The sequence below is a fragment of the Urocampus carinirostris genome, chromosome 18 (assembly GCF_059441175.1).
Source record: "Urocampus carinirostris isolate Australia breed hairy pipefish chromosome 18, RoL_Ucar_1.0, whole genome shotgun sequence".
Lineage (NCBI taxonomy): Eukaryota > Metazoa > Chordata > Actinopteri > Syngnathiformes > Syngnathidae > Urocampus > Urocampus carinirostris.
Window position 1 is genome coordinate 13,488,519 of NC_142366.1, and position 25,389 is coordinate 13,513,907.

General features: G+C 44.2%; 2 protein-coding genes across 2 annotated transcripts; both read left to right on the forward strand.

The window, feature by feature from the left end:
* The first annotated feature begins 1,108 nt into the window (after window positions 1–1,108).
* naa50 (N-alpha-acetyltransferase 50, NatE catalytic subunit) lies at window positions 1,109–5,142 on the forward strand. The gene is made up of 5 exons (XM_088322718.1): window positions 1,109–1,303; window positions 2,788–2,924; window positions 3,027–3,146; window positions 3,215–3,281; window positions 4,251–5,142. The coding sequence occupies exons 1-5, from the start codon at window positions 1,296–1,298 to the stop codon at window positions 4,429–4,431; spliced, it is 513 nt and encodes a 170-aa protein (XP_088178844.1). The 5' UTR covers window positions 1,109–1,295; the 3' UTR covers window positions 4,432–5,142.
* Window positions 5,143–5,449: 307 nt separating this feature from the next.
* On the forward strand, window positions 5,450–14,902 carry usf3 (upstream transcription factor family member 3). Its single transcript, XM_088322648.1, has 7 exons — window positions 5,450–5,573; window positions 5,965–6,083; window positions 6,176–6,207; window positions 6,280–6,362; window positions 6,427–6,523; window positions 7,057–10,835; window positions 12,538–14,902. The coding sequence occupies exons 2-7, from the start codon at window positions 6,040–6,042 to the stop codon at window positions 14,029–14,031; spliced, it is 5,529 nt and encodes a 1,842-aa protein (XP_088178774.1). The 5' UTR covers window positions 5,450–5,573; window positions 5,965–6,039; the 3' UTR covers window positions 14,032–14,902.
* The last annotated feature ends 10,487 nt before the right edge of the window (window positions 14,903–25,389 follow it).

Consider the following 25,389-nt stretch of genomic DNA (forward strand, 5'->3'; position numbering starts at 1 on the left):
TGAGGTCGTGAGATCGAACCTCCTGTGGGGAGTTTGTATGTCCTCTCCGTGCTTGCGTGGGTTTCCTACGGGCACTCCGGTTTCCTCCCGCATTCCAAAAAAACATGCATGTTAAATTAATTGGCCAGTCCAGTCCTAGGTGTGAATGAATGAGCGAATTGTCTGTCCCTGTGTGCCCTGCAACTGGCTGGTAACCAGTTCAGGGTGTCCCCTGCCCACTGCCCGAAGATAGCTGGGATGGTGGGCTCCAGCACCCCCGCGACCCTACTGAGGATAAGCGGTGCAGATAATGGATGGATGGGTATACAAATTTAGAGTTGTATTTTTTTCTTTCAATGGCATTTTTTTCTTTAAAAAAATGTATAATACACTTTTTGATGTGTGTTGTTTGTCTTCAAACACAAAATACTAAAAGTGTTCCTTTTATCATCCAGGAATTGGCTTTGTCTGTTAATTTGGCTGTAATGTTAAATTATCAGGGGCAGTACGGCGGCATAGTGGTTAGCGCATGTACGGCACAGTTCTGAGGTCATATAATAATAATAATAATAATTATTATTATTATTATTATTATATGACCTCTTTACTTTTATTGTCATTCTTTGTATGCAGATCATTTCATTTCACTTTGTAACAATGCACACAGAACAAAATGTCGATACACCTGACCCGTACAGTTAAACTGTAGCGAGCCGATGAGATCGAACCTCCTGTGTGGAGTTTGCATGTTCTTCCTGTGCTTGCGTAGGTTTCCTCCGGGCACTCCGGTTTCCTCTCATATTCCAAAAACATGCATGGCAGGTTAATTGGCCGGTTCAAATTGTCCCTAGGTATGAATGAGAAAGTGGATTGTCAGTCTCTGTGTGCCCTGCGACTGGCTGGCAACCAGTACAGGGTGTCTCCTGCCTACTGCCTGAAGATAGCTGGGATGGGCTCCAGCAACCCTGCGACTCTACTGAGGACAAGCGGTGCAGATAAAAGATGGATGTTAAATTATTCATTTGTGATGTGTTTGCAATACAGTAGTAAAGGTACAGTATGTGCATTCAAGCAGACCGAATTCAGGGAAAATTTTAACTTCTAGATTCCACGAGTGCGCATGCGCGGGGTCAGGGTTGACAGTCTCCTGGCAGTGCTCGAAAGCGGTGCGGGAGCTAAAGCTAACCGTCGCAGCGAGCTACTTGTGGAGGGTAAAACGGGAAGGCACCCCCGGCCCCAACTCTGTCCAACCTCCCCTTATCCACCCGGCACGACGCTAAAAGTTAACACTCATTGAAAAACAAATCCACTCAACAATGAAAGGGTGAGTGTCTACGTTGAAGTTGTTAACTGCTGCATTTTGTCACTAAGGTGGAGGAGACGGCGAGGCTAGGTAGCTAGCTTAGATTAGTTTAGCCTAGCCCCACGAAGCTATTTTTACTCTCGGGACCCCATCAGAGGAACGAGGAATAAAAAATACAATCTCACTATATGTAACTACATTAAAGATAGGAGTATTGAACACGCAAAACATCTCTACTTTGTTCTTAAATGTTAATTTTAGCCTTTAAGTCGTAATAAGCAGGAACGACAAAAATGTGTGGCGGGTCAAGAGGTTTCACCTCCCGGCAGCATGGTGACAGTTTTGTGGTTGCTTATTCGAAACTCAGCAGTGTGAATGTGATATTTTATCATCGATTCAAAGTTTGACTTTTCATGCCTTCTGGTTGACGGGCGGCGATCATTCAGTGGTTCACTTAACCCACTCATCTTGTCATAAATGGAGTAAAATTGCCTTTCTTGTCATTCGTTATAACGTATGTACATTGTTTACAACGCGAATACGCGTGGTACTCCAGGATAACAATGAAATAGGACCTAAAATATAAATCAAACAAAGAATATTAAATTACATAGGTAATGTTTACAGGATAGTGGTTTTCACTGTCTTGTACAGTATGTACATCAGAAAATAGGGCAATGATACTAAACCCCCAACTCCACTGAAACAAACGGGTTCGTCTCCCTTCCTCACCTTTCTACTGCATTGTCAGTAAGTGACCGATTCATTGTTGTGTGCACAATGCACCAACACAATGCTATTCTTATTTTAAACTATTCTAGCGAAAGCACATATCTTTTTGGTAATATAATTTCTTCATTGTCATTGATAACAAGTCTATAACTAATAGATTGGGAAGGGGGGGAAAAAACACTTCTACTGTAATGCAGCAATCACCCTCGATTCGGCAAAATACTTAAACCTGAGTTTGCAATAATGACAAGGGATGATTCAGTTCTTTATTTTTTTTTTATTTGATTAGTTTCATTTAACATTTATTTTTCTTTTTTTTTACCATTACCCTTAATTGTTTATCTTAAACTGGTATTTTATCTTATAAATGTTCTTCTACCATCAGGGTGGCTCTATTTAATTTTGTTTTAAATTGTCCTTGTTTCAATAAGAATAATTTATATTCTATTAGACTTAATTAGAGTTGACAGTCTATGATAAACATGTATGGGAAGACTTAAAAGAAAAAATAAGATAAAATGAAAATTAGGACAGGCAATATTCAGAAGGTAGTGCCTGTAGACTGGCCTAAATTGTAAGTGCAACCGAAAAATAGAGCAATCAGATTAGCAGACTGGATAAGAATAATAACACATCTCAGCATGTTAAGATGACAGACATACATTTTTATTTAGATTTTGCAACGAGGTTTCTTTGTCGTGATTTAGGGCTATACAAATAAAAATGACTTGACTTGACTTGTCGGCTTTTTGATTGTCGTGCTTTGTTTGCAGTAGCAGGATTGAGCTAGGGGACGTGACACCCCACAACATAAAGCAACTGAAGCGTCTCAACCAGGTAATATTCCCTGTCAGCTACAACGACAAGTTCTACAAGGACGTGCTGGAGGTGGGCGAATTAGCCAAGCTTGGTAAGTAACAGCAGTATGTGATAAAGACGGGGAAATAATTGAGTGTGAGAATGATTAAACAATAATGTTGGGGGCTCTCCTTTTAATCCTTCCTTCCATCAGCGTACTTTAATGACATCGCAGTGGGGGCCGTGTGCTGCCGAGTGGACCATTCTCGGAACCAGAAGCGATTATACATCATGACGCTGGGCTGTCTCGCACGGTATCGGAGACACGGCACTGGTGAGACACACATAAGAAAGAACATTTTAAAAACTTAAGAGTTAAAATATTTTTTTGGGGTCTCCTAGGTACAAAGATGCTGAACCATGTGCTGAATATCTGCAAGAAGGATGGCACTTTTGACAATATTTACCTGTGAGTGTATTGTGTTTTCTGAAACAGTAGAACCCCGGGATACAATGTTAATCCTTTCCGGGGGTTGGGATTGCAAAGGGAAATTGTCATATAGCGCAGGATACAAACTATTGGTATTTAAGTAATGCCTTCCGAATCTCTTAAATGCTGATCAAAATGTTCAAATAAAACATGATATATGGTAAGTACTACATATGTTAAATATAAGTCTAATATGATTAAATAAAATTGTAAATAAATATACATGCAAAGGAAAATTTAAATTGCATTCACATTTGCCATGATGTGTTTTGTGCTGGTAGGCTGGAATAGCAGGGAGGAGGGGAGATTTAAAAATTAAACCGATTTTAAACCTTTCACTTGCGAAGATCATCATGCCCCGAGACAATTTCCTTCTTTTAATCACCTTATTTTTAATAGTTGTCCTGATTGTTGAATGGCTGTGGCCATGCAACTTAGTGAGGGTAATGATTTATGTGCCTCCATAATTCTTGGTAAGCGTAAGCTTCATTTCCATGGTTATCATGTTTTAGCTTCTTCCTTTAGCATCACTGCAAGCCTTGGACCTATAACAAATAAATCCAGTAAAAATGATAGTGTTATACTGCTGACTTGCAAAGTCTTTATTAAGCACAATATTCTGAATAAAATGGACATAAAGGCCTTGTTGGAGGTAGTTCAGCCAATGGTATTGCTGTACTTCCATAGAGTAGGATTGTCTTTATTTGCAAATCTATATGATGTTAAACAATAGCAGACAGGCATCTTAGAGACCTAACTCGTCATATGCAAATGGTCCTTTGTTTTTTTGTTGATGTAGTTTGATGGGGAAACGGCATAAAGAGGGCTTGAAATAAACATACCACATTGTAACGTGAAAATGTCTTAAGGCAGGGATGCTGTATCCTTGGTGTCTACTGTACTTAATTCCAAAACAACATCCTGATCTTTTTTGTCTTGTATAAACAGTCACGTTCAGATCAGCAACGAGTCAGCCATTGACTTCTACCAGAAGTTTGGCTTTAAGATCATCGAGACCAAGAAGAACTACTACAAGAGGATAGAACCGGCAGACGCACACGTCCTGCAGAAGAGCCTGCGGAGCACAAGCAGGGCGCGCTTCAGCAGAGAGCTTCAGAAGACGGAATAAGTCTGATATGGATGGGGGTGGGGAGAACAGCACACTTTTGGATAAAAGAACTTTGACAAAATGCCCCTGCCTCAGAAGGACGCTTTCAGAGACAAATTTGGGGTAGAAAGGGGGGGTCAAATACTTGGAAAATGTTGTATTGTTTGTTTTTTTTCATCCCCCACCCCTCTCCTTTTTGAACACAGTCATTTGACAAAGTGCTCCTCCGATCAAAAACACGTGTGTTGTTGGCAAAGCATACTTTGCGTTAAGGTTTAAGTTTCGGTGCAGACCAAATCGGTTGAAAAGACGGCACCAGTTTGTGTGGGCTTTTGGAGTCAGAATGACTTAATTTAAAATTTGGCAATGTGTTTTTATTTTATAGTTTGCTTTTGCATTGCAATGGTTCTCAGTGTTTCAGAGGTTCTCCTGGGTTAGCGAAATGGTTTTGAGTGCCATCGTGTTCTTCTCCAAAGGGAAAACGCAAGATCATTCCGGCACTTGGCAGAGTTGGTGCCGCTACCAACAACTTCCTGCTGAATATTGAACGGCGAAGTGGTCTCGTAAGAGTGTATTTCACCCAGAGGAAGTTCTGACTCTGAATGAACGCCAGGTGACTTGCGTCTTCTCCACAGTAATAAAGCATGGTTTCTTTCTTTGAAGGTTTTTTTTCTGAAGCTCTATATTGTATGACTTTTTAACGTCTAAATAAAAGAATTACTATTTGCAGTATTGACATATGTTTCCCTGACACAAAGATCAATACATTCTTCATATTTCTTGTCCTGTTCACGATCATGTAAGGTCTGTTATTACATTTTACTATACTGAGTACGACCCAAATAATTCCCGATGAGCGTAAAACACATTTGGAAATTTACATTGAAATAAAAATATATACAGTATCTCAAATTAATCATAGTTTACGAAAATGAGGACGCGTTTACTCGGCACGCCTCTCCTTGTGATTGGCTGCGTCACCCTCGCTCTCTGAAATCTCATTGACTATCGTCTTCCCAAAGGCCCGCCTCCTCTAGATGCTGGGACTGTTTTTGGAGCTTGTTTGCAATAGCATGCTAGGTGGCTAGCAATACTTAGCTTAATAAAATGTTTTTTTGAGTTGTCACAGACCCAGACAATTGAACAAAATGTCCAAACTACAGGTGAATGCGACAAATTGCTCTCATTTAAGGATTTTTCCAACCGAGTGGTGACGAAACGGCGCTTCTTTTCGGCTTAAAAATGAGCAAAGCTATCGTTTAGCCAGCTAGCCGGAATAAGATTGTTTTGCTAATACTACTGTACTTCTGATCAACTATTGTTACATGTAAATGAGGCCAATGCTCAATATTTCCTTCATTATTATTTTGTATAGATATTTCATGTTATTCTTCACAAATGAATGTAAATGAATAAAAGTGGTGGAAGAGACAGTAACAATATGCACATTTTAACGTAACATGGTTTGTTTCTAAACCACCTTAAGATAATTCGTGCAAGTTACAAATTTTCGAAAGTGTTTCATTTTTTATTGTGGAAACGTGCAAATTGTAGGGCGGCCACAGGAAGGATCTCAGGTCAAACTGGTGAGTGAGTTGAAGAACCCATCAGGCATCCGTTTGGGGAAGGATGCCAGAGATGACTGAAACGGAGTCAACCGGTCGAAAACCAAAGTAAGACTTTTTAATTTATACCTGACGATGAGGAAGACGTTGTGAAGTTAATCTATTATTTTCTTGATTTTGTTGTTGTTGTTTTTTTGTAGAAAGAAGAAAAACAAAGAATCCCACAATGCAGGTAAGCTAGAACGGAAATGTTTAAATGTGTTAGTTATGTGGTAATCGATTATATTTTCTTTCTTGTATTCAGTTGAGAGACATCGCAAAGAGAAAATAAATGCAGGGATTAACCGCATTGGCAATCTTTTGCCCTGTTCGCAAGCACTTAAACAGGTAAGATGCATGCCACTATAACCTGAATTCAAATGAATTCACTCAACATTGCCTATGTCCACAGAGTAAGAACATGATCCTGGACCAGGCCTTTCGCTACATCACTGAGCTCAAAAAACAAAATGACGCCATGCTGCTAGAGGGAGGCGATAAAGTCCAAGGTAAGGTTCAAACGACGTCTTAATCCGATAACAAATTATAGAATGAATAATTGGCCTTTTGTCATAATACAATAGTATACGGAAATTGAATGGCCTCTTTAAGACTTTTCAATCAGAGATCAGAAATATGACAACCTGTAGCCTCTGCAATTGTGCTGTTTTATAATATTGTGTATTTTATGTATGTTTTTTTCTGTAAAAGCCCATCTGAGGACAGACATTGAGAATTAGCTTTGGTTATAATTTTTATAGTATGTGACGTGAGTTTATGGAGCATACTGGTCCCATTTACCAACTTACCAAACTTTTCTTTCAGTGCAAGTAAAACAAATCAAGAGGTAAAAATGTCTAAAAGGATAAAAATGTTAAAAAAACAATATATTGATGACATAAGATATGTGCATATTCACAGTGGCAGTTGTACTGTACATAGTTCTCATGGATGCTGAAGATAGGAGTTTAAGGTTGTTATTGTTTTCAATAATAGCAGCACATAATTATTTAATTTTTGTATACTTTTTTGGCTCTCACAGCGGAGGAGATCCGAAGACTACGGCGTCATTGTAAGGAGCTCCGCAGGGAGAGTGCTCATTACATTGAACTCCTCAAAGCCCACGACATCAATCTCCTGGAAGACCCGACCATACACTGGAAAGGCAAGCAGCGCTGTGCCAAAGTGGCCAAAGTTACTCCCACCCACCAGCTGGCCAAGGGAATCATCGTTTATTCCAACGGCAACTTGACGGGCAAAGAGAGCAGTCCCGGGAAGCAGCCGTTGGAAACCGTCATTCTCCATAGCCCCTTGGAGGTCAATGCCAATGAGAGGGTTAACGGAACTTTGGTGGAATTGACATCCTCCGCTCCGTCGCTTCAGTCTAGTATAAGCGCTGCTCATGTGGCGGAAAGGCACGTAATTGAGAAACCCCCGCCGCCATCCGTGTCCTACATCACCCTCCAACTCCCAGCCAACATTGCGCCCACGACGGCCAGTCAGCTTCTTCCACCTGCTTCCTGCCTCCCTTCAATGAATCAGAACACTCTTAGGACTGTAAACTACACTTCTGTGCCCAACAGCCAAGCCCTTCTGAGGGCAGGGGCGATGGGCAGTACGCAAACCACGTGGACGACGCTTCAGATGGCCGGCAACACCGTTCAGCCTGTCTGCCAGAGTCTCAGTAGCACCACTCAAGCGGTCCACCAGGTGACTCTGTGTCCTGCCAAGCCTCCTCCAGTTCAGCCCATTCAGATCCAGGTGCAGTCCCCGCCCGTGCCTTTACAGCCCTCCCCGATCACGGCACACATCCAGGCGAGGCCAAACCAGCCTGCGGCGCTCATCTCCAAACCCCAACAGCAGGCCGCCGTGCTTCCACTTGTTCTGCAAGTCGGCCCAAGTGGGGCAACGGCTGTAACCCCGCCGAGCAGCAGCGGCAACCCCAGTGTGGTCATCCTCCAGCCGGCCAACTCATGCCCGAGCCAGCCCGTCTTGCGGGAAGAAGCGGGCAACCAGGCACCGTGCCAGCACATCGTCATCATACAGGCACCCAATCAAGCCGTGCCCGCTGCTCAGAATCCCACCCCTGCCCTTGCTTCAATACCCGCCTCTCAAACACCTAACAGTTCAGCATCAGTGCCGCCAAGTGTGGGCGGGAAGCAGCTTGTACACATTCTCCCGCGTCCGGCACAACCGCCGCAGACTGCCAGCGAAGTCCAGGCCACACCGCAGACCATCACTGTGAACGGGCAGGTATTTGCCCTGCAACCCATGAAGACTTCAGACAAAAGTGCTTCCCAGAGTACCATCCAGCTGGTCCAACCCACCACCACTGAGGAGCCCACCACCAACATGGCTCTCAAGAGTCTCGGGGCCCTCAGTAGTCTGAACCAGAGCATCTCTGAGGGCCTTCCGCTTTGCATTTCTAGCAACCACAACAATAGTGGATTGCCTTCATCTTCTTTGTCCGGTGTTGTCCTACAGAAACGGCAGCCTCCTTCCACCAAAGCCACCGTCATTCTGCCAGTTCAGCAGGTACAAGCACTGAGCCCCGTCAAACCCCCACTAGATGCAAGTGTGGCTAAGACTGCCGGGAAAAAGCTGAGGGCGACTCTCCCTGCCAAGCGGTCGGTAGCCAAGAAGATCAAAACACCCAAGATTAGTGAGCCTAGCCAGGCGAGCTTTGATGAAAACCAAAAAACATCTCAGATCTTGGACATTCCTCCTGCAGTTGCGACGACGTCTGTGTCCGAGAACTTTCAAATCATCAATTTGCCGCAAAGCTCTCCAGAAACGGTCAATGGCGTGACATCCAGCCAACCTCCACTGCAAAATGACAGCTCTGGCAGTGCTCATTACAGTGATGCTAGCGTGAACGTTACAGCCACATCCGTCGCACCACCGGTGAGCACTGATTCCCAAATGGCTGTTTCAACTGGCAGTACCCCTTCCGAATCCACAGACGTGATTCCCACGACGCAAAGTTACTCGGTTCCTCCTTCAACGGTGTCCAAAACTGGAAAAACAGATGTTAGCAATGTAGGCAGCGTCACTGGTGCGAGCCCTGCCACGTCAATCGTCCTCACAACTCAAAGTTCAGAATCAGCAGCTTGTCCTCATAAGCCTCACAACACCAATTTGGTGTCTTGCACTAAAGGACAAACTCCCTCGTCCTCAAAATCCAGCACTGGCGCAACACAGGCTCCGGTCAAGAACCCTCCAAATGAAGTGAAGCGTCCTCAGTCAGCAGAAAAGACCCCGGAAGAGAGGCCCTCTCCGTCGTCCTCATCTGAAACAACTCCCAAGAAGGACTTTGCTTTTTCTCACGCGGTTTACACCAATTTGGATGATCAAAGCTCCGAGACCCCGGTGACAGATTCTCCCATGTCCACGGTCGCAGGAGGAGGACGGGGCTTCTCTGTGGCCTCCATGCTGCCTCAAGGTCAGGGCATAAGCACCCCCTCTGGCTCATTCGGAAGTTTCACCTTCACCTCCGAGCAGGCCGAAATGCTTGCTTTGGCCATGTTGGAGCAGGATAGCCCAGGGAGGCGGAACGGAAGCTGTGCCGACACTGAGGTGGCGTGGCAGCCCCCGAAAGCCCCGACTGGTAAAGAAAAAGCTGGCACAGCTCAGCAGGGCAAAGTGGGCAAACAGGCGGATGCAGTGAAACCTCCAGTTTTGACATCTGTTAGAGGACAGGTCGGTGACGTGGGCGGGGGCAGGCCCCAACAAAATTCAGCTAATATGGCGGCGTACTCTCAAGCTCAGCCCCTTCCCCAAGTCCCAACTCAAAGCGACACCAGCTTGAGCGTCAACAACCTGATCAGACCCAGCGCCTCTCAGCAACCCTACCCGGGCTCACCCAGCCTGACAGGGCAGCAGCAGTGCCTGCCCCCCTCTCCTTCCCACGTTTCGCAGCCGTCAGGGAACACGCTCCCACCGTGCTCTGGTACCGCACAGCTCAGCGAATACGCCCCCATGAAGACAGCTTTAATGAGGGCTCAGGCGGAGCGGCAGGTCAAGATCCTCTCCAAACGGCAAGCCCAAGAGGAGGCCATGCTCAACTCTGGGAAACGACCCAAACTCTGCCCCCCAGCGCCAGCGGTGCCCCCGCCTCCCACTGTAGGCCACATGGATGTGAAGGTGGCAGACCGCAGTCAGATGATGGTCGGACAACCGCCTCCCTCATCTTCAACCATGGCGAGAATCAACTCGGAAGGCTCCCTCTTCTCCACCAACTCTTTCATGAGCACCGTAGTCCGAGCCCCTGACGTCCACTGCCTCCCAGAGCAGAACCAGCCAGGGGTACTCCACCCGCCCCAGGCTCACCCGCCACATCCAGCTGCCCAACACATGGGAAGCAACCTTTATATGAAACAGCAACAGGAGCAACAAAGGCACCACCTGTACCATCTGCAGCACCAACTGAGCCAAACTGACCTGGCGCAGCGCCACTCTCTACACCAGAGGGCGCTGCAGCAAGAACAACATGTGCAGAAGAAGAGGAGCCTGGCTCGGGGTGGGCAGACTGGCTCGCCTGCTTCTGTTGTCGGCATGCAGCAGAAGCAACACCCTCAGCAGGCCACCCATCAGCATGCCTCACAACCGCCACTGCACCAACAGCAGCACCAACAGCAGCAGCAGCACCATCAACAGTTGCAGCAACAGCAGCAGCAGAACTCACACAGCCGACACCAGCAGCATTTGCAGCAGCAAATCCAGCAGCAGCACTTTCGGCACCAAGAGAAAAGCTGTGAGGGGCAGGCGGACAGAGCCCGAGGACACCACAATGTTCATCTGGCACCACAGGACCACCTCAAGGTTAGTCCTCTGGCGATCGGCATTTTGCTTCTGGCGTCAGATCTGCTGGGGCACTTTTGCCAGGAAAGCTGTGCGACGCCAATTATGTTGAGTATTAAACATGTTTAGTAATGTAGGCGCTCGGTCGCGAAATTCGTCAAATGTACAGTGCAGAGAGGTAAATGCCAAGTTACTCTTTTCCACAACTCATGCACTACAAATACAAAAAACTGTAATGACGTCTGAAAGCATTTCAGACGCCCTTCTAGAGAGGAAATGATTTGATGTTTTTAGTAACATTATTCATACATTACATAAAAGGAGCAAAACAGAAAGCTTGACAGTACTTCATTCAATATTTACTACATACTCACTATAATTAAACTTTCCCCCCTTAAATATTAAATACAAATGCCCCATCTAAACCAATTTGTCACAGTGATCAGTCATTTTTGTAGGGACAGGCAAGTAAAGAATAAACCAAAAGAAGTAAACATTTTTCTTTATCCCTGTAAACCAAGAACAAGCTTATGAGCAGCAGTAGAGCAGTAAAAAAAACACGATTCACATTTTGATAAATTAGTTGTTATCTGCAAAGTCTGTAACAAAACAATTTAATGATTTGAAGTTGTTTAAAATCAAGTGGTTTTAACAACTGATGTTTGTCTTTTTTAACGTTGTAACAACTGACGTCTGATCTTTGGACTGCGTGCATTTATTTTTTAATACGTTTGTCTGGCATAACACTAAGCCTATCTTTTATGGCAAAATATATGTGGAAAAATGTACAATGCATATTATGAAAACCGTTTTGGCATGTTGCTTGAATCTTTCCGAGGCGGGTCAGACTGTTTATTTTATCTGGCCTACTGGCTTTCTCTTTAAATGTTCCTGTTTGTTACTTGCATTATCTTCTTTGTGAACTTTTCAAGTGGTCTTTTTATTGGTCACATCTAAGATGAAATACTCACAAACTTAAAATGTTTTGGTGCGGTACTCAATGTTGATGCTCTCATTTCTGCATGTACTTTGTTGGGAGGCGGTTGCGCATAATCTCAGTGGAGATTATAATTATGTAAAATGCCTCACTACGCTAGAAAACGTGTTCACCTTTTTTTTTCTTTTTTTTTTTTGCACTAACGCCACATAATCTTTTTTTTTTTTACTCGAGACCCAGGCCACTTTCATATGTGGTCTTTAATCTGATACATATCTGATTTTTTGGAATGTGACTGGTGTGTGAACGTTCGAGACGCATTTATGAGACCCGCACTCCGACTCTGCACCCACACGTTTCTCTGGACAGACGTTGCTGCCACTGTCCCACAAAGCGCTTTAGTCAAAATCCTAGTTCTCTTTCTTCTTAATTTTCTTAACAATACAGTTGTACATGTACAGCTTCTGCTAGCACATAATTTTAAAATTGCTAGATACGCCTTGTCCGTGAGTACTTCCACAAACCCTGAGCGCATTGCGTGTGACGTCACGTGTCCTCCTCTGCTCATGCGGGACTGATGTGGTGTTCACACAGGGGATCACATACAAGTCGCATTAAGTAGGAAATGTAAAAAGTCTCACAAAAACATTGTAGTTCACCCCCCAAAAATCGTAATTTAGCATTAAGCTATGCAATGTGAACCAAACCTAATATTTGCTGCCATAATGGCACAAAGTGTTGCCTGAGCTTTAATTAAATGACTAAACTATTTTTGTCCGTCCTCAGCCTGCTCAGGACCATGTGGCCATGCAGAGGATGATGACTTCCCGCGCTCTAGACCAGCAGCTCATCTCACCACCAAGCAACTCGGCATCCCGGGCAACGGAACTTTCTTGTGTACCGTCTCGGCAGGAGCGCCACCGTGTCTCTAACTACTCAGCTGAGGCTCTTATCGGCAAAAGCAGCAGCAGTGGCGACCAGCAGCAGAGGATGGCGCACCACCTCCAGTCGGGCAGGGGAGGCGGGGGCACGGCACCGGAGCAGGGTGAACTACGCGGATACATTGATGCATCGGGTAGGGGGAAGGTGGCACACAACCTGCAAGGCCGACTCCCCCCGGATCACCAGGGAGCGCATCAGCTGGCTGGTTTTGAGGCGCCCAAATCACAAAGAGCGCCACCCCAGCAGCAGCAGGGACCCTTCCGGATGGGTGCGGATGGTAGAAACCGTGGCAGTTATGCAGGTGTACACCATTCAGCGGCGCCGGAAGCATGTCACCAGACTTTCATGCAGAGCCTCCTGTCACCTGAGGGGAACCACCAGAGGCAGCCACAGTGCTGCCCACCTATCGCCATGGAATACCCCTGCCCTGGAACTTCCTCAGCGGACGTTCAAGGCAAAGTGTCTAGCCCCAGCCATAAACTCCCTGCCATGAACAAAAGCCACATTCCTCAGGTTAACAATAATATGCATGGCGCTGTACGGTCAGGGGCACCATCCCGACCACCTGTTAGCCAGCACTCGCGCCACGTGCCTCCAACTAAGCTGCGGCCACGCCCAGGGGTGGGCCGCCCCACCAACCCTTTTGAGCCAGAGGGCCACCTTTCTGGGAGCAGCGAAACGCGGCGTGGTGCCATCGTTCGCTTTATGCCTGACGGCGCCCAGGCCACCACCGACACTAACCCGGCAACGGAGCAACACGTGGCGCAGAACTTTGGCTTCCCCTTCATCCCCGAGGGTGGCATAAACCCGCCCGCCAACGCCGGTTTCAGCCAACCCGGCACTTCGCGCACCCCTTCGCTGCTGCCGGTGGAGCCGCAGAACTCCTTGCCCTCCTTCTACCCGTCCTACTCGCCCGCCGCCCACCCCAGTTTACCAGGTGACGTAACCCTGCAGTATTTCTCCAACCAGATGTTCAGCAGCCAGAGCGCCGACAAACCCAGCGCCCCTCCGCCGCCTCCTCCGCCGCCGCTCAACAACCGCTTCGGCTCCATACTGTCGCCGCCGCGCGGATTCGCGCAGGCCGGCTTCCCACTGCTTCCGGACATGCCGCCCATGCCCATCGCCAACTCGTCCGGTATCACGCCGCACATCTCCAACTTCAGCCTCACTTCGCTCTTCCCGGAGATCGCTGCCGGCATGCCGGCCGACGCCTCGGCGGGCATGCCCATGTCGCCGCTGCTGTCGCTCGCCAACGCCTCAGACGCCGGAAAGCAACCCAACCGCCCGGCACACAACATCAGCCACATACTAGGACACGACGGCAGCTCTGCCGTGTGAAAGTTCTTGACACAGCAATTGGTGTCATTTCAAAGCTTGTTTTCTTCCCGAAGCTAAACAGGTTTCTATGTTCATAACAATCAACCAGGGCAGGGGTCTCAAACTCAATTGACTTGAGGGCTGCCGAAGCGTGGATCTAGTGTAGGCCAAATCAGGTTTTCCAAAAGTTCAGATAAAAACTCTTCTCAAAGATTGTTTTTGCCCACACAAAGCAAGATTTAAAAACAAAAAACATTTAGAAATGAATCAATTAGTAATAAATGAATCCATAATCCAAATGTGCTGCATCTAAAGGGCCCATGTGTATCATTTATAATCTCTTGAGTAGTCAAATTTCACTCAAAAACAATATTGATTTAAATACAAAAATTCAAAAAAAATACTAAATATGCATTTTTTAATGTGTATTTATTTGACAACATGAGGCTACGAGTATATTTCCCTTTTTTGTTAGCTTTTTTCTTTTCTTAGTATTTTCCTTTTTTTCCTGATATCTTTTTTCCTTTTTTTTCTTTTTCCTTTACTTTGTTCCTTTTTTTGTTTCCTTTCCCCCTTTTCCTTGAATCCTTTTTGTCTTTTTCATTTTTGTTCCATATTTAAATATTTTTTGTTCTCTCCTTGCAAAAGGGCAGGAGAAAAGTTCAGAGGAAAACATTTGCGTTTTAGTCACTTTCTTGTGCTTTTGAGCACTGTTTTTTACTCGCACTACACCAAATCTAGTGGTCAAATAATACACACATACACTGTCTCTTTAAGTTTCATATCACCACGGGGGCCTCAAACTAAAAATCCCGGGGGCTGTGAGTTTGAGACCCCTGCTTTAAGGAAATCTCATTTGTGTGTATTGTCAAATAAAAAACCTTCTGCATAATTTAATCGACTAACTTATCAGGTTGTTGTTGTACAGAATCTATTTTGTAAATACTCATGTTTCATTTCAGAAGAACAGAATGTTTATTTGTACATAAAGAAATTGATTAATAAAGTTTATAAGCAAACATTTCAAAACGATGCCTACTTGTTGTCTCGCCGCTAGAAAACGTGTTTTGAATACTATGAATGAATTATTGATGTTTATTTAGGCACAGCATCTTATCATTAATAAACTAAAGGAAAAAGCAAACTCTTTGCACACAAACCGCTGTGCCATACAATAAGAAGATACTTAAACATGTGCCCAAAGGGAACAGGCTGAAGCCAAAGCTTTCAAGTGCCCACCCCTGTTACATTTTTCTCCTTGCAGGGAAGAAAAATTCAAAATCAAAACGAGAAAACAACTTTACCCACAAACGAAAAGATATCAAGAAAATAACATTTCAAACTTATAATAGTATTGCTAGTGACTCCTATAAAAGATTATACCTAAAGAAATGCTTGATATATAAATCTTTTTATCCAAAATATGTAATACAGTAATGTAGTTCTTCTTTCTGCCGCTACCGACGTGTGGCCCTGTGAGAGGTCACCCAGCATCCACCCCGAAGAAGAAATCCGGCTTCCTCTTCCTAGTTCGTGTGTAAACATTCTATACTGTATCTCCAGCGCGCCAAGAACTTTTACATTTTTAATATCTCGTGCATCCATTCAATATGGTTGGTGTAAAGTGTAAAGAAGAGGCGAGCCGTTTCTTTTTAAAGCAAAAGTGGAATAAGAAAGCTTGATGCGGTTGAGAACATGGTTGGATCACTTTTTTTCTGCCACTTTTTACCATGGAGGAGGAAGTCGCCTAACTTTTGAAGCTCATTTTCCCAAAGTAAGTTAACCTTAACTTTATTTATCTTTATAGAGCATTAAATTTTGTAAAATATCTATTTTTTAGTACATAACAATACAGCCTCAAATATACTTATATAAACCTTAAACATATAAAATATAGCACTGAAGCAACTTACGAACAAATGCAACTTACGAACGATCGTCCGGAATCTCTTTTGTGAGTAGGGTGTCTTAATTTTTAAATGTTTATGAATAAGGTACATTTTTAGGTCATCATCTAAATCAGGGTTTCTCAACTGCTGAGTCAGGACCCAAAAGGCTCCGGGTCTTGGGCTTGGCAAATTAATGCTCAGAAAACGAAAAATATCTGACGGTCATTTAAACTCTTGGACAGTAGATGGAAATAATAACAAATTTTAAAAAATGCCCATACCTCCAATAATTTCTTCAAAACTTAAGGTAAAAAAGTACCGCATAATTTTCTTCAAAGCACAACACATTTACCTATGTAACCGCGGTGTACGTGTCCCACCAAAGATCCACATTCACGCTGGACTGGATGATGAGGTTTTTATTATTACAGTTTCTGCAAATGGATGAGTCACAACATTAGCTTTTTCTGCTGGGTCTGATCTCTTTGATCTCTTTGTAGTACTCTGGTTAAACTGACAACAAAGCATATCAAAGAGCTGTCTTTTCACTTTACAGAAAATACATTTTAGAATATCACAATACATTTATAAATCTTTGCATTTTAACAAGATACTTTTAACAAGAGATCGTATAGTGGATTTTTAACGTTTACAATGAATTCAACATGTTTTTCTTTACTCTGAATTTTAACCAACATCATCCTTTTTTTAATGTATATGAAAAATAGGAATAAAAACAATAATGAGTATAAAAATGGGTACAATTTACCTGCAAATGGATGAGTCACAACATTAGCTTTTTCTGCTGGGTCTGATCTCTTTGATCTCTACAAGGGGAATTAAGATTTAGTAAAACAGAAACAAAACGAAAATAAACCTAAACAGCTTGACAATATCAATCACATTACTATGCATGGTGAGAGATTTGTCAGCTGGGGTTATAAAGTTTAAAATTAACTTATTTTGTGGAGCACCAAAAGATATGTCTTACCTTTGTAGTACTCTGGTTAAACTGACAAAACCCCGCCTCCTGGTCACATGTTAGAAGCCAAAACCAAACCCCACCCCATACCAGCAGATGGCACTGTTGGACTCAGCATTGCAGGACATTTACCAAAAACTATACACATATTTTAGCAGGAATTTCAATAAAATAAAAGTTATTATTACACCCGTTACATACACCCCCCTGAAATTCTGCTAAATATGGGAGTGCTACACTAAACAGAAAAAAAATCACATGCCAAAAAGGCAAATACTGATGAAAAAGAGGACACGAAAACTGGTACAGTATTACAAGGAACAAACTGAAGTGCATGTCAGTTCTAAAACTCTCCCAAAAAGGAGTGTGAAAAGAAAGGAGGCGATCAAACTCCTAACTAAGCACAGACTCAAAGATGCCTGTTACATCTCTGAAATATCAAACATTGTTCCTGTAGTTGTAAGTGCTCACATAGGCACAATTCTTGTTTCTTACTCAAGCTTTGTTACTCAAACTGAAAGTGCATCTCTACTGAACTTAAACTAGGAACTTGCAGATATTGCGGACAGAGGATTGTCACCTACCACATGGTCATTCATCTGACAAATAAGACGACTAGGAGGCCTGATGGACTGGCGGACCCTAAGACCATAACGGTTAGGTTGAGCACAAATAACCTGAGCTTGAAGGTCTGGGGCAGTCAAGTCTAAACAGTATCAGGGGAGTCTGCGTCCAGATGGTCAGTGTTCAATGGGGTCTCGTCTGGGAGACCCATACCCAAAGGGATCATGTTTTCAGAGCACTGTGATGGGCTTTCCGTATTGTCACTTGAAGTATGGTCAACATCTTGTTCGGGGATGTGCTGACTTCCTCGACTGGATGTATCAACACTGCGAGAGTCGGACTGGGCATCAGATCTGCTGTCTAGTGAGTTATCCTCTACCTCTGGATGAACTTGCTCTTCACCTGCCTGTATCACCCAGTTTACTGTACGGACATCACTGTCTTCAACCGCGTCAGGTAAATCAGGGCATACATCACTTCCATGCATAGCAGCGTCAGACTCTGAGTGTTCAGATTCGCTGGCCAGATCATCCTCACAGGGCAAGAAGCTAACAGAGAGCAGCAAATTCCTGTGAACTACCTTCTCTTTGCCCGTCAGACAATCCTTGACTCTGTAGACATTGAGATCAGGCTTGACTGATATGACTTCATACGGGGTTGACTCCCACTTATCTGCAACTTTGCGTTTCCCCGGGACACCTCTGTTGGCGATCAACACCCGGTCTCCCACGACGAGAGGTGATCCTTTGGCCCTACGGTTGTACAGCTTGGCATGACGAGTCTGTTCTCTGAGAGTATTCCTCTGTACAATTTGAGCAGCTTCATGTAGATCTTTCTTCAGATGGCGTACAAAGTCAGAGTAGCTGACAACAGCATCATTGGTATTAGCATGTTGAAACATGACATCGACAGGGAGACGAGGGATCCTACCAAACACTAGGTAAAACGGTGCAAACCCTGTTGTCTCATGCTCTGTGCAGTTATAGCAGAATGTGAGCTGCTGCAGCATTTGTGGCCACTTTGCTTTGGGCTGAGGGGGAAGGGTTCTGATCATATCTCCCAATGTTCGGTTGAATCGTTCTGCGATGCCATTTCCCATGGGGTGGTACGGAGTGGTATGGGATTTCTGCACCCCTGCCATCTCTAGAAGCTCTTTGATCAGTTTGCTCTCAAAATTAGCTCCCTGATCAGAGTGGATACGCCGTGGGAAACCATAGACAAGGAAGAAATCCTGCCACAGACGGCGAGCAACTTGTTTGGCGGTTTGATTTCTGCAAGGGAAGGCGTGCGCCATCTTGGAGAAATGATCAGTTACGACCAGGACATCTACAGACTTGTTCTCTTGCTCAGCAGTCCAAAAGTCTATACAGACCAACTCCATAGGCTCAGAGGTGACTATGTTCTTGAGTGGTGCACGGTTGTGTGGTTCCGGTGTTTTCCCTACTACACAGCGCTGACAGGATTTGACATAATTCACAACATCACGTTCCATGCCATTCCAGAAGAATCGTTGCCTCACCAGAGACAAAGTACGGTTCTGGCCTTGGTGACCTGCTGAGTCATGTAAACCTTGAAGGACTTTCTGTTTCAATGAATCAGGCACCACAAACTGGAAGATTTTCTTGGCCATGTGAGGATCTTTCCTTATTTTGTAGAGCATGCCATTCTGTATGGTGAGTCTGCTCCAATGCTTCAGTAGTTTCATCACACTAGTCGACTCGACAGCTCTCTCACGCCTGGTAGGTCTCTTGTGTCTATGCACAAAGTACATGGTTCTGCTTATTGTGTTGTCCTGTTCTTGCAAACCAACAAGCTGACTCTGTGGGAGTGCCGTTGACTGATCTCCCTTCTGCAGAAGATTGAAGTTAGCATCTGTTCCCATCACTTGACCCACACCACCAGTGGACTGAGCACTGAAGACAGCAGCAACTTCTTCTGATGTCACAGAACCATTGGAGCCTGATGGAATTGCCCTTTTTACTGACTCGTCTGATGTCCCAGCACTCTCGTCTACAACAGCGTGACAATTGTTGGATACTCTGAACACCTCTTGCACAGTACTGTTGTTCACCCTGTTGACTTGGTCCAAGAGCGAAGTATAGGGCTCGGTAACAAGGCGATGACCCACACATGACCGTACAAATGGCTCACGGCTCAGAGCGTCGGCTACGATGTTCTTTGGGCCGGGAATGTACTTCAGGTCAAAATTGTATGCAGCTAGCTTCGCTACCCACCGCTGTTCACACGCATCAAGTCTTGGTTTGGTCAAAATGTATGTCAGTGGGTTATTGTCGGTCCACGTGGTAAAGTGTCTTCCTTTCAACCAATGGCTGAATTTATCACATACCGCCCATTTCAAGGCAAGAAATTCGAGCCTGTGTGCAGGGTAGTTGAGCTGGGAGCGAGAGAGCGTCTTACTTGCAAAGGCGACTGGTCTGGCTACTTTTCCACCAGGTGGCAGCTGTGACAGGACTGCTCCAATCCCATCAAAGGATGCGTCGACAGCCAGAATAAACGGCGCATCAAAATCTGGGTGGGCCAGAGTGACACCTGTCACGAGGTCGTGCTTCAGTGTTTCAAAGGCGTTCTGGCATGCATCGGACCAATCTGCAGGCGTCAGCTTCACTTGACCTTTCTTGCGGGCTCTCTTGCGCTTATGCTTGTCACCAGATTCAGATGTGAGCCTGAACAGAGGTTTTGCCTTCGCAGAACATGCTTCAATGAAGCTTTGGAAATACATCACCATGCCTAGAAAAGATCTGATTTTACTAGGGCATGGCGTCTTGCCATCCGACTCCATTAGATCAGCGACTTGTACGTCATTTATCGCTCTCACTTTCTCGGGGTCAGTCCGAATTCCATCCTCACTGATGACATGCCCAAGAAATTTCACAGTCCGTCTGAGGAAAAAACACTTTTTGGGTGCGAGCTTGAGGTTGTGTTCCTTAAGGCGAGTAAACACCATCTGCAGGCGTTGGAGTGCAACTTCCTCTGTGGGGGCAAACACCATCAGATCGTCGAGGTAACATAATAGGCTCATGAAATTCTGATCACCAAATATTGACATCATCATCCTCATAAATGTTGCTGGGCTGTTGCAAAGTCCCTGAGGGAGCCGGTTGTACTCGTGAAGGCCGAATGGTGAGGAGAATGCCGTGTACTTTTTGTCGTCAGGGTGCAAGGGGACATTGTAGTAGCCTGACGTCAGATCCATTGTGGAGAAAAAGGCATTTCCCCCAAGTGCGGCCAAAGCATCAGCTTGATGCGGTAGTGGGTAGGCATCCTTTATTGTTCTTGCATTAAGCCTTCTGAAATCAGTGCATACCCTTAGTTCTCCATTCCGCTTCCATATGAGAACAAGCGCAGATGCATAGTCGCTAGTCGACTTCTGAATAATTCCTTTCTCTTCCATCTCGTTCAGAGTCGTCCTCAGTTTTTCATACTGACTTGGTGGTATACGTCTGTAGGGTAGACGGAACGGCTTATCATCAACAAGGTGGATACGATGTACAAACTCTTTGGCCTCTCCACAGTCCATCTTATGGCGAGAAAAGATTGACTCGAATTGTTCGATGATATGAAGGAGCTTGTCTTTACACTGCAGCGAAACCTCACATGACTTCAGGTCAATGTCTTGCAGTCCCAGAGCTTCCAATGCACGCATCATGTCCTCTTCTGACCTGGGTCGGACCTCTTTGCTCTGTACACTCTGCACGTTGCACTTGACCTCCTCTGCATTGGGCAGGTCTTCCGCTGCGATACAAGGAGACACATCTGCAATTTTCCTGTTTCTTCTCAGCACCACAACTCTGTCCGTGGGATTAAAGACTTTAACAGGCACCCATCCATCTCCCCAGAGTGGAGTAACAACTCGTCCGACAAGGACTTGTCTGGGCGCAGCCTTAGATTGGGTTGGCTCAACGACCACTGTGCTGCCCGCTGATGCCCCGGCCAACTCAGGTAACTTGCCCCAAATAACGTACTCGGTCCGTGGATTCAGCGTCACGCAACTCTTGATCTTTACTGTCCCTACCTTGTCTGGAATGCAATCACCTCTCCATCTCTCTGTGTTGGAAAGCATTGACAGGAATTGACTGTGGTTATCGGACAGACCGTTGTCAGGAGTGGAAACTAATCTCCAATAGCCATCAGTACTTTTCAATTGAGTCAAAATATATTTGATGGCATTGCTGCCAAGGATCATCTGTTCTGTCTGGCCTGGCACCACCATTACTGGTATTATCATTTGGCACCCGTAAACTGTGACGTGAATGTCGTACATATCTCTGGGAGAAACTTGGTGTCCACCGCAGCCTACAATGACATAATCATCGGCCGTGTAACTCATCATATCAGGGAATTGCTGCAGGAGGGACTTAGCCGTGTCCTCACTTACTGTACAAGCCATCGACCCACTGTCCAACAGCGCTCTGAAAGTGGGGCCTTCTTGCACAAGTACAGGTGTGTAAAACAGTTCGTCAGTCTCCGCTATTCTCTGAAACCCCTGAAAGATCAGCTTCTTCGATGGAGGTATCTTGTTGCTATACATCTCATAAATTCATTTATTATCTTGCATGTCAGGCTTCACATTAGTGGTGGGAGGTATACTCAGTTGATCTGCACTGTTCTCCCCTAAGCGCAGATCAGTTAGTTTCCCTGAAGCAGCGGGACAACTTTCGTCACTGGACAATCACGTCGAGAATGTCCTGGGGCATGGCAGTGAAAGCAAAGGTTTTTGTCTCGGCAATGAGAGAGAGCACTGTGGTCGACTTCTTTGCAAATGATACATGGCTTGTCAGTGAAACCATTAATTCTGTCTCCAGGTCGCCTGGTTGGAGCTCGCCTTCTCCCTTGAAACTGGTTTGAGGTAACACGTATCAGAACCTTCTCCAACATACTAATAACGTCCGTTAGAGAGACATACTGTGGGCTCGAAGTCTGAGGTGGCTCGTGCATGAGGGTTGGACCATGGTTCACCTCAGCTTTGTGTACGGCAATTTCCGCTCTATTCGCAGATTGTTGTAGGGAATCTGCTTTGTAGCTCTTCTCAGCGTGGTATTCATTCAGCACCTCTAGTACCTCACATGCTGACCACTTTTCGATGGTTTTTGATCTGTAAGTGAGTGCCAGTTCCTTGCATGGGCAGTTCCTAATAAACATGCGAGTGACCTCTATTTCAGGGTTGTCAAATGTTTTGCCCTGCTCACTCAAGCACTCAGAGGCAAGGTCAGCTGCTCTGTTTAGTCTCAGCCAGTAGTCATAGGGGTCCTCCTGGTGTTTGGGCAAAGTTGAATAAAAGTCAGCTAAAGGGACAGCAGAGTACTTGGTACAGCTAAAGTGTTTCCTGAGGAGACTATAAATCATGTCAGGGCGGGTATAGACGTCTATATTACTGTTTCTAATGGCAAACCTAACTACATCTTTAGCTTTTCCTCTCAAATGCATTTGGATTTCCTCTGCTTGCTCTTCAAGTCTCACATTACTCTTCTTAATAAATGTCCTCATTAGATCTTCCCACTCATGTATTGTTATTGAGTCTGAGCCATCCCCAATAAATGACGGCGGTTCCTTAACCTTTCTCTGTGTAACCACCTGACTCAATCTGTTTGCTACATCTTGTGTGGCAGCAGCGTTAGGAGCTACTATATTACGTGACTGTATATTTGTGAATATGCTATCAGCCAATTTATGTCCTATCTCCTGAATAATATTTGTCATCTGATCAGCTACACCCTCAGAAACGTCACTTGTGCTCTGAGTAAACATGTTTCAAAGATGTAAATAAGTCAAAATCGCCTGCGTAACACGTCACTGTATAGCAGTTTTAAATACTGTGAGCTGATGGCTTCATGAAATGATGTGGCAGGTAGGACAGTCCTCGGTTCGGAGAGCTTGATAGAAGTCACGGGTCACGGCACCAATGTAACCGCGGTGTACGTGTCCCACCAAAGATCCACATTCACGCTGGACTGGATGATGAGGTTTTTATTATTACAGTTTCTGCAAATGGATGAGTCACAACATTAGCTTTTTCTGCTGGGTCTGATCTCTTTGATCTCTTTGTAGTACTCTGGTTAAACTGACAACAAAGCCTATCAAAGAGCTGTCTTTTCACTTTACAGAAAATACATTTTAGAATATCACAATACATTTATAAATCTTTGCATTTTAACAAGATACTTTTAACAAGAGATCGTATAGTGGATTTTTAACGTTTACAATGAATTCAACATGTTTTTCTTTACTCTGAATTTTAACCAACATCATCCTTTTTTTAATGTATATGAAAAATAGGAATAAAAACAATAATGAGTATAAAAATGGGTACAATTTACCTGCAAATGGATGAGTCACAACATTAGCTTTTTCTGCTGGGTCTGATCTCTTTGATCTCTACAAGGGGAATTAAGATTTAGTAAAACAGAAACAAAACGAAAATAAACCTAAACAGCTTGACAATATCAATCACATTACTATGCATGGTGAGAGATTTGTCAGCTGGGGTTATAAAGTTTAAAATTAACTTATTTTGTGGAGCACCAAAAGATATGTCTTACCTTTGTAGTACTCTGGTTAAACTGACAAAACCCCGCCTCCTGGTCACATGTTAGAAGCCAAAACCAAACCCCACCCCATACCAGCAGATGGCACTGTTGGACTCAGCATTGCAGGACATTTACCAAAAACTATACACATATTTTAGCAGGAATTCCAATAAAATAAAAGTTATTATTACACCCGTTACACCTATTGCTAATCGAATTAGATACATAATTTTAAATTGTGCTTTTTTGTGTGACATAAGAGTTGTCTGTCCCAGTGTGCCCTGCGATTGGCTGGCAACCAGTTCAGGGTGTTCCCTGCCCACTGCCCAATGATTGCTGGAATGGGCTCCAGCACCCCCGCGACCCTACTAAGGATAAGCGGTGCAGCTAACGAGATGAGATGAGATAAGAAGTAGCACTGCCCTGATAGATTTTGATCAGAGTTTTCGAACGTTAATGCCAACAACTAAGCTGGAGCTTTTGACTGCTTTACTTGTCTGAGAGAGACTGAATATATGTTGGTGTAGGTTTTAGATCAGGGAATGAATGAATGAATGAATGAATGAGAACTTTATAATGCTAGTAGTCACTAAATATCATTGTGACACCAATGTTAATAACAACAATAGCAATAATAACAGTTATGATATAATAATAGTAACAAGAACAACAAGGTTAACTATAGTTATAAACGCAGTATTTCCAATCTTTAGTATCAGTCATATGCCATTTTCTTCATCTCTGTATTTCGCCAGTAATGTTTTTTTGTATTTATATTCGAACACGTGAATAGTTGGACATTGTTTGATCTCGTCTTGTAAATTGTATCAAAGTTTGACTCCACACACAGACACACACATACTTTTCCTGGTGGTTCTCACCTTTGGGATTTTGAATTTACTGCAGCCCCTTAAGCTATAACTTCCCTCTTTCCGAGTGAATAATTTTTGAATGTTTTTGTTGACCGTAAATAGGAGTTGTGAAGGGAAATTTTTACCAAATCATCCAATTTTAATAATTTGGACTGCAGGAATAAAATGTTAGTATGATCCCGATATCCTACCCTGTGTATGGTTCCAATTGCACGTTTTTGGAGGATAAAAAGGGGCTGTAGTAATAATGGTGTAATGATAGTCTGTAATAGTTTGTGCAGCCCTTTGAGACTTCTTGTGATTAAGGGCGTCACAAATAAACATGACCTGACCTGGAGTTTGTGGATAAAAACTGCTACAGAATGTATCCTCCTACAGTGTAGTGTTGACAAGGTTCAAAAGAACATAATTTGTGTCGTATCTATCTATCTATCTATCTATCTATCTATCTATCTATCTATCTATCTATCTATCTATCTATCTATCTATCTATCTATCTATCTATTGCAGTATTTGCACTTTTTCAT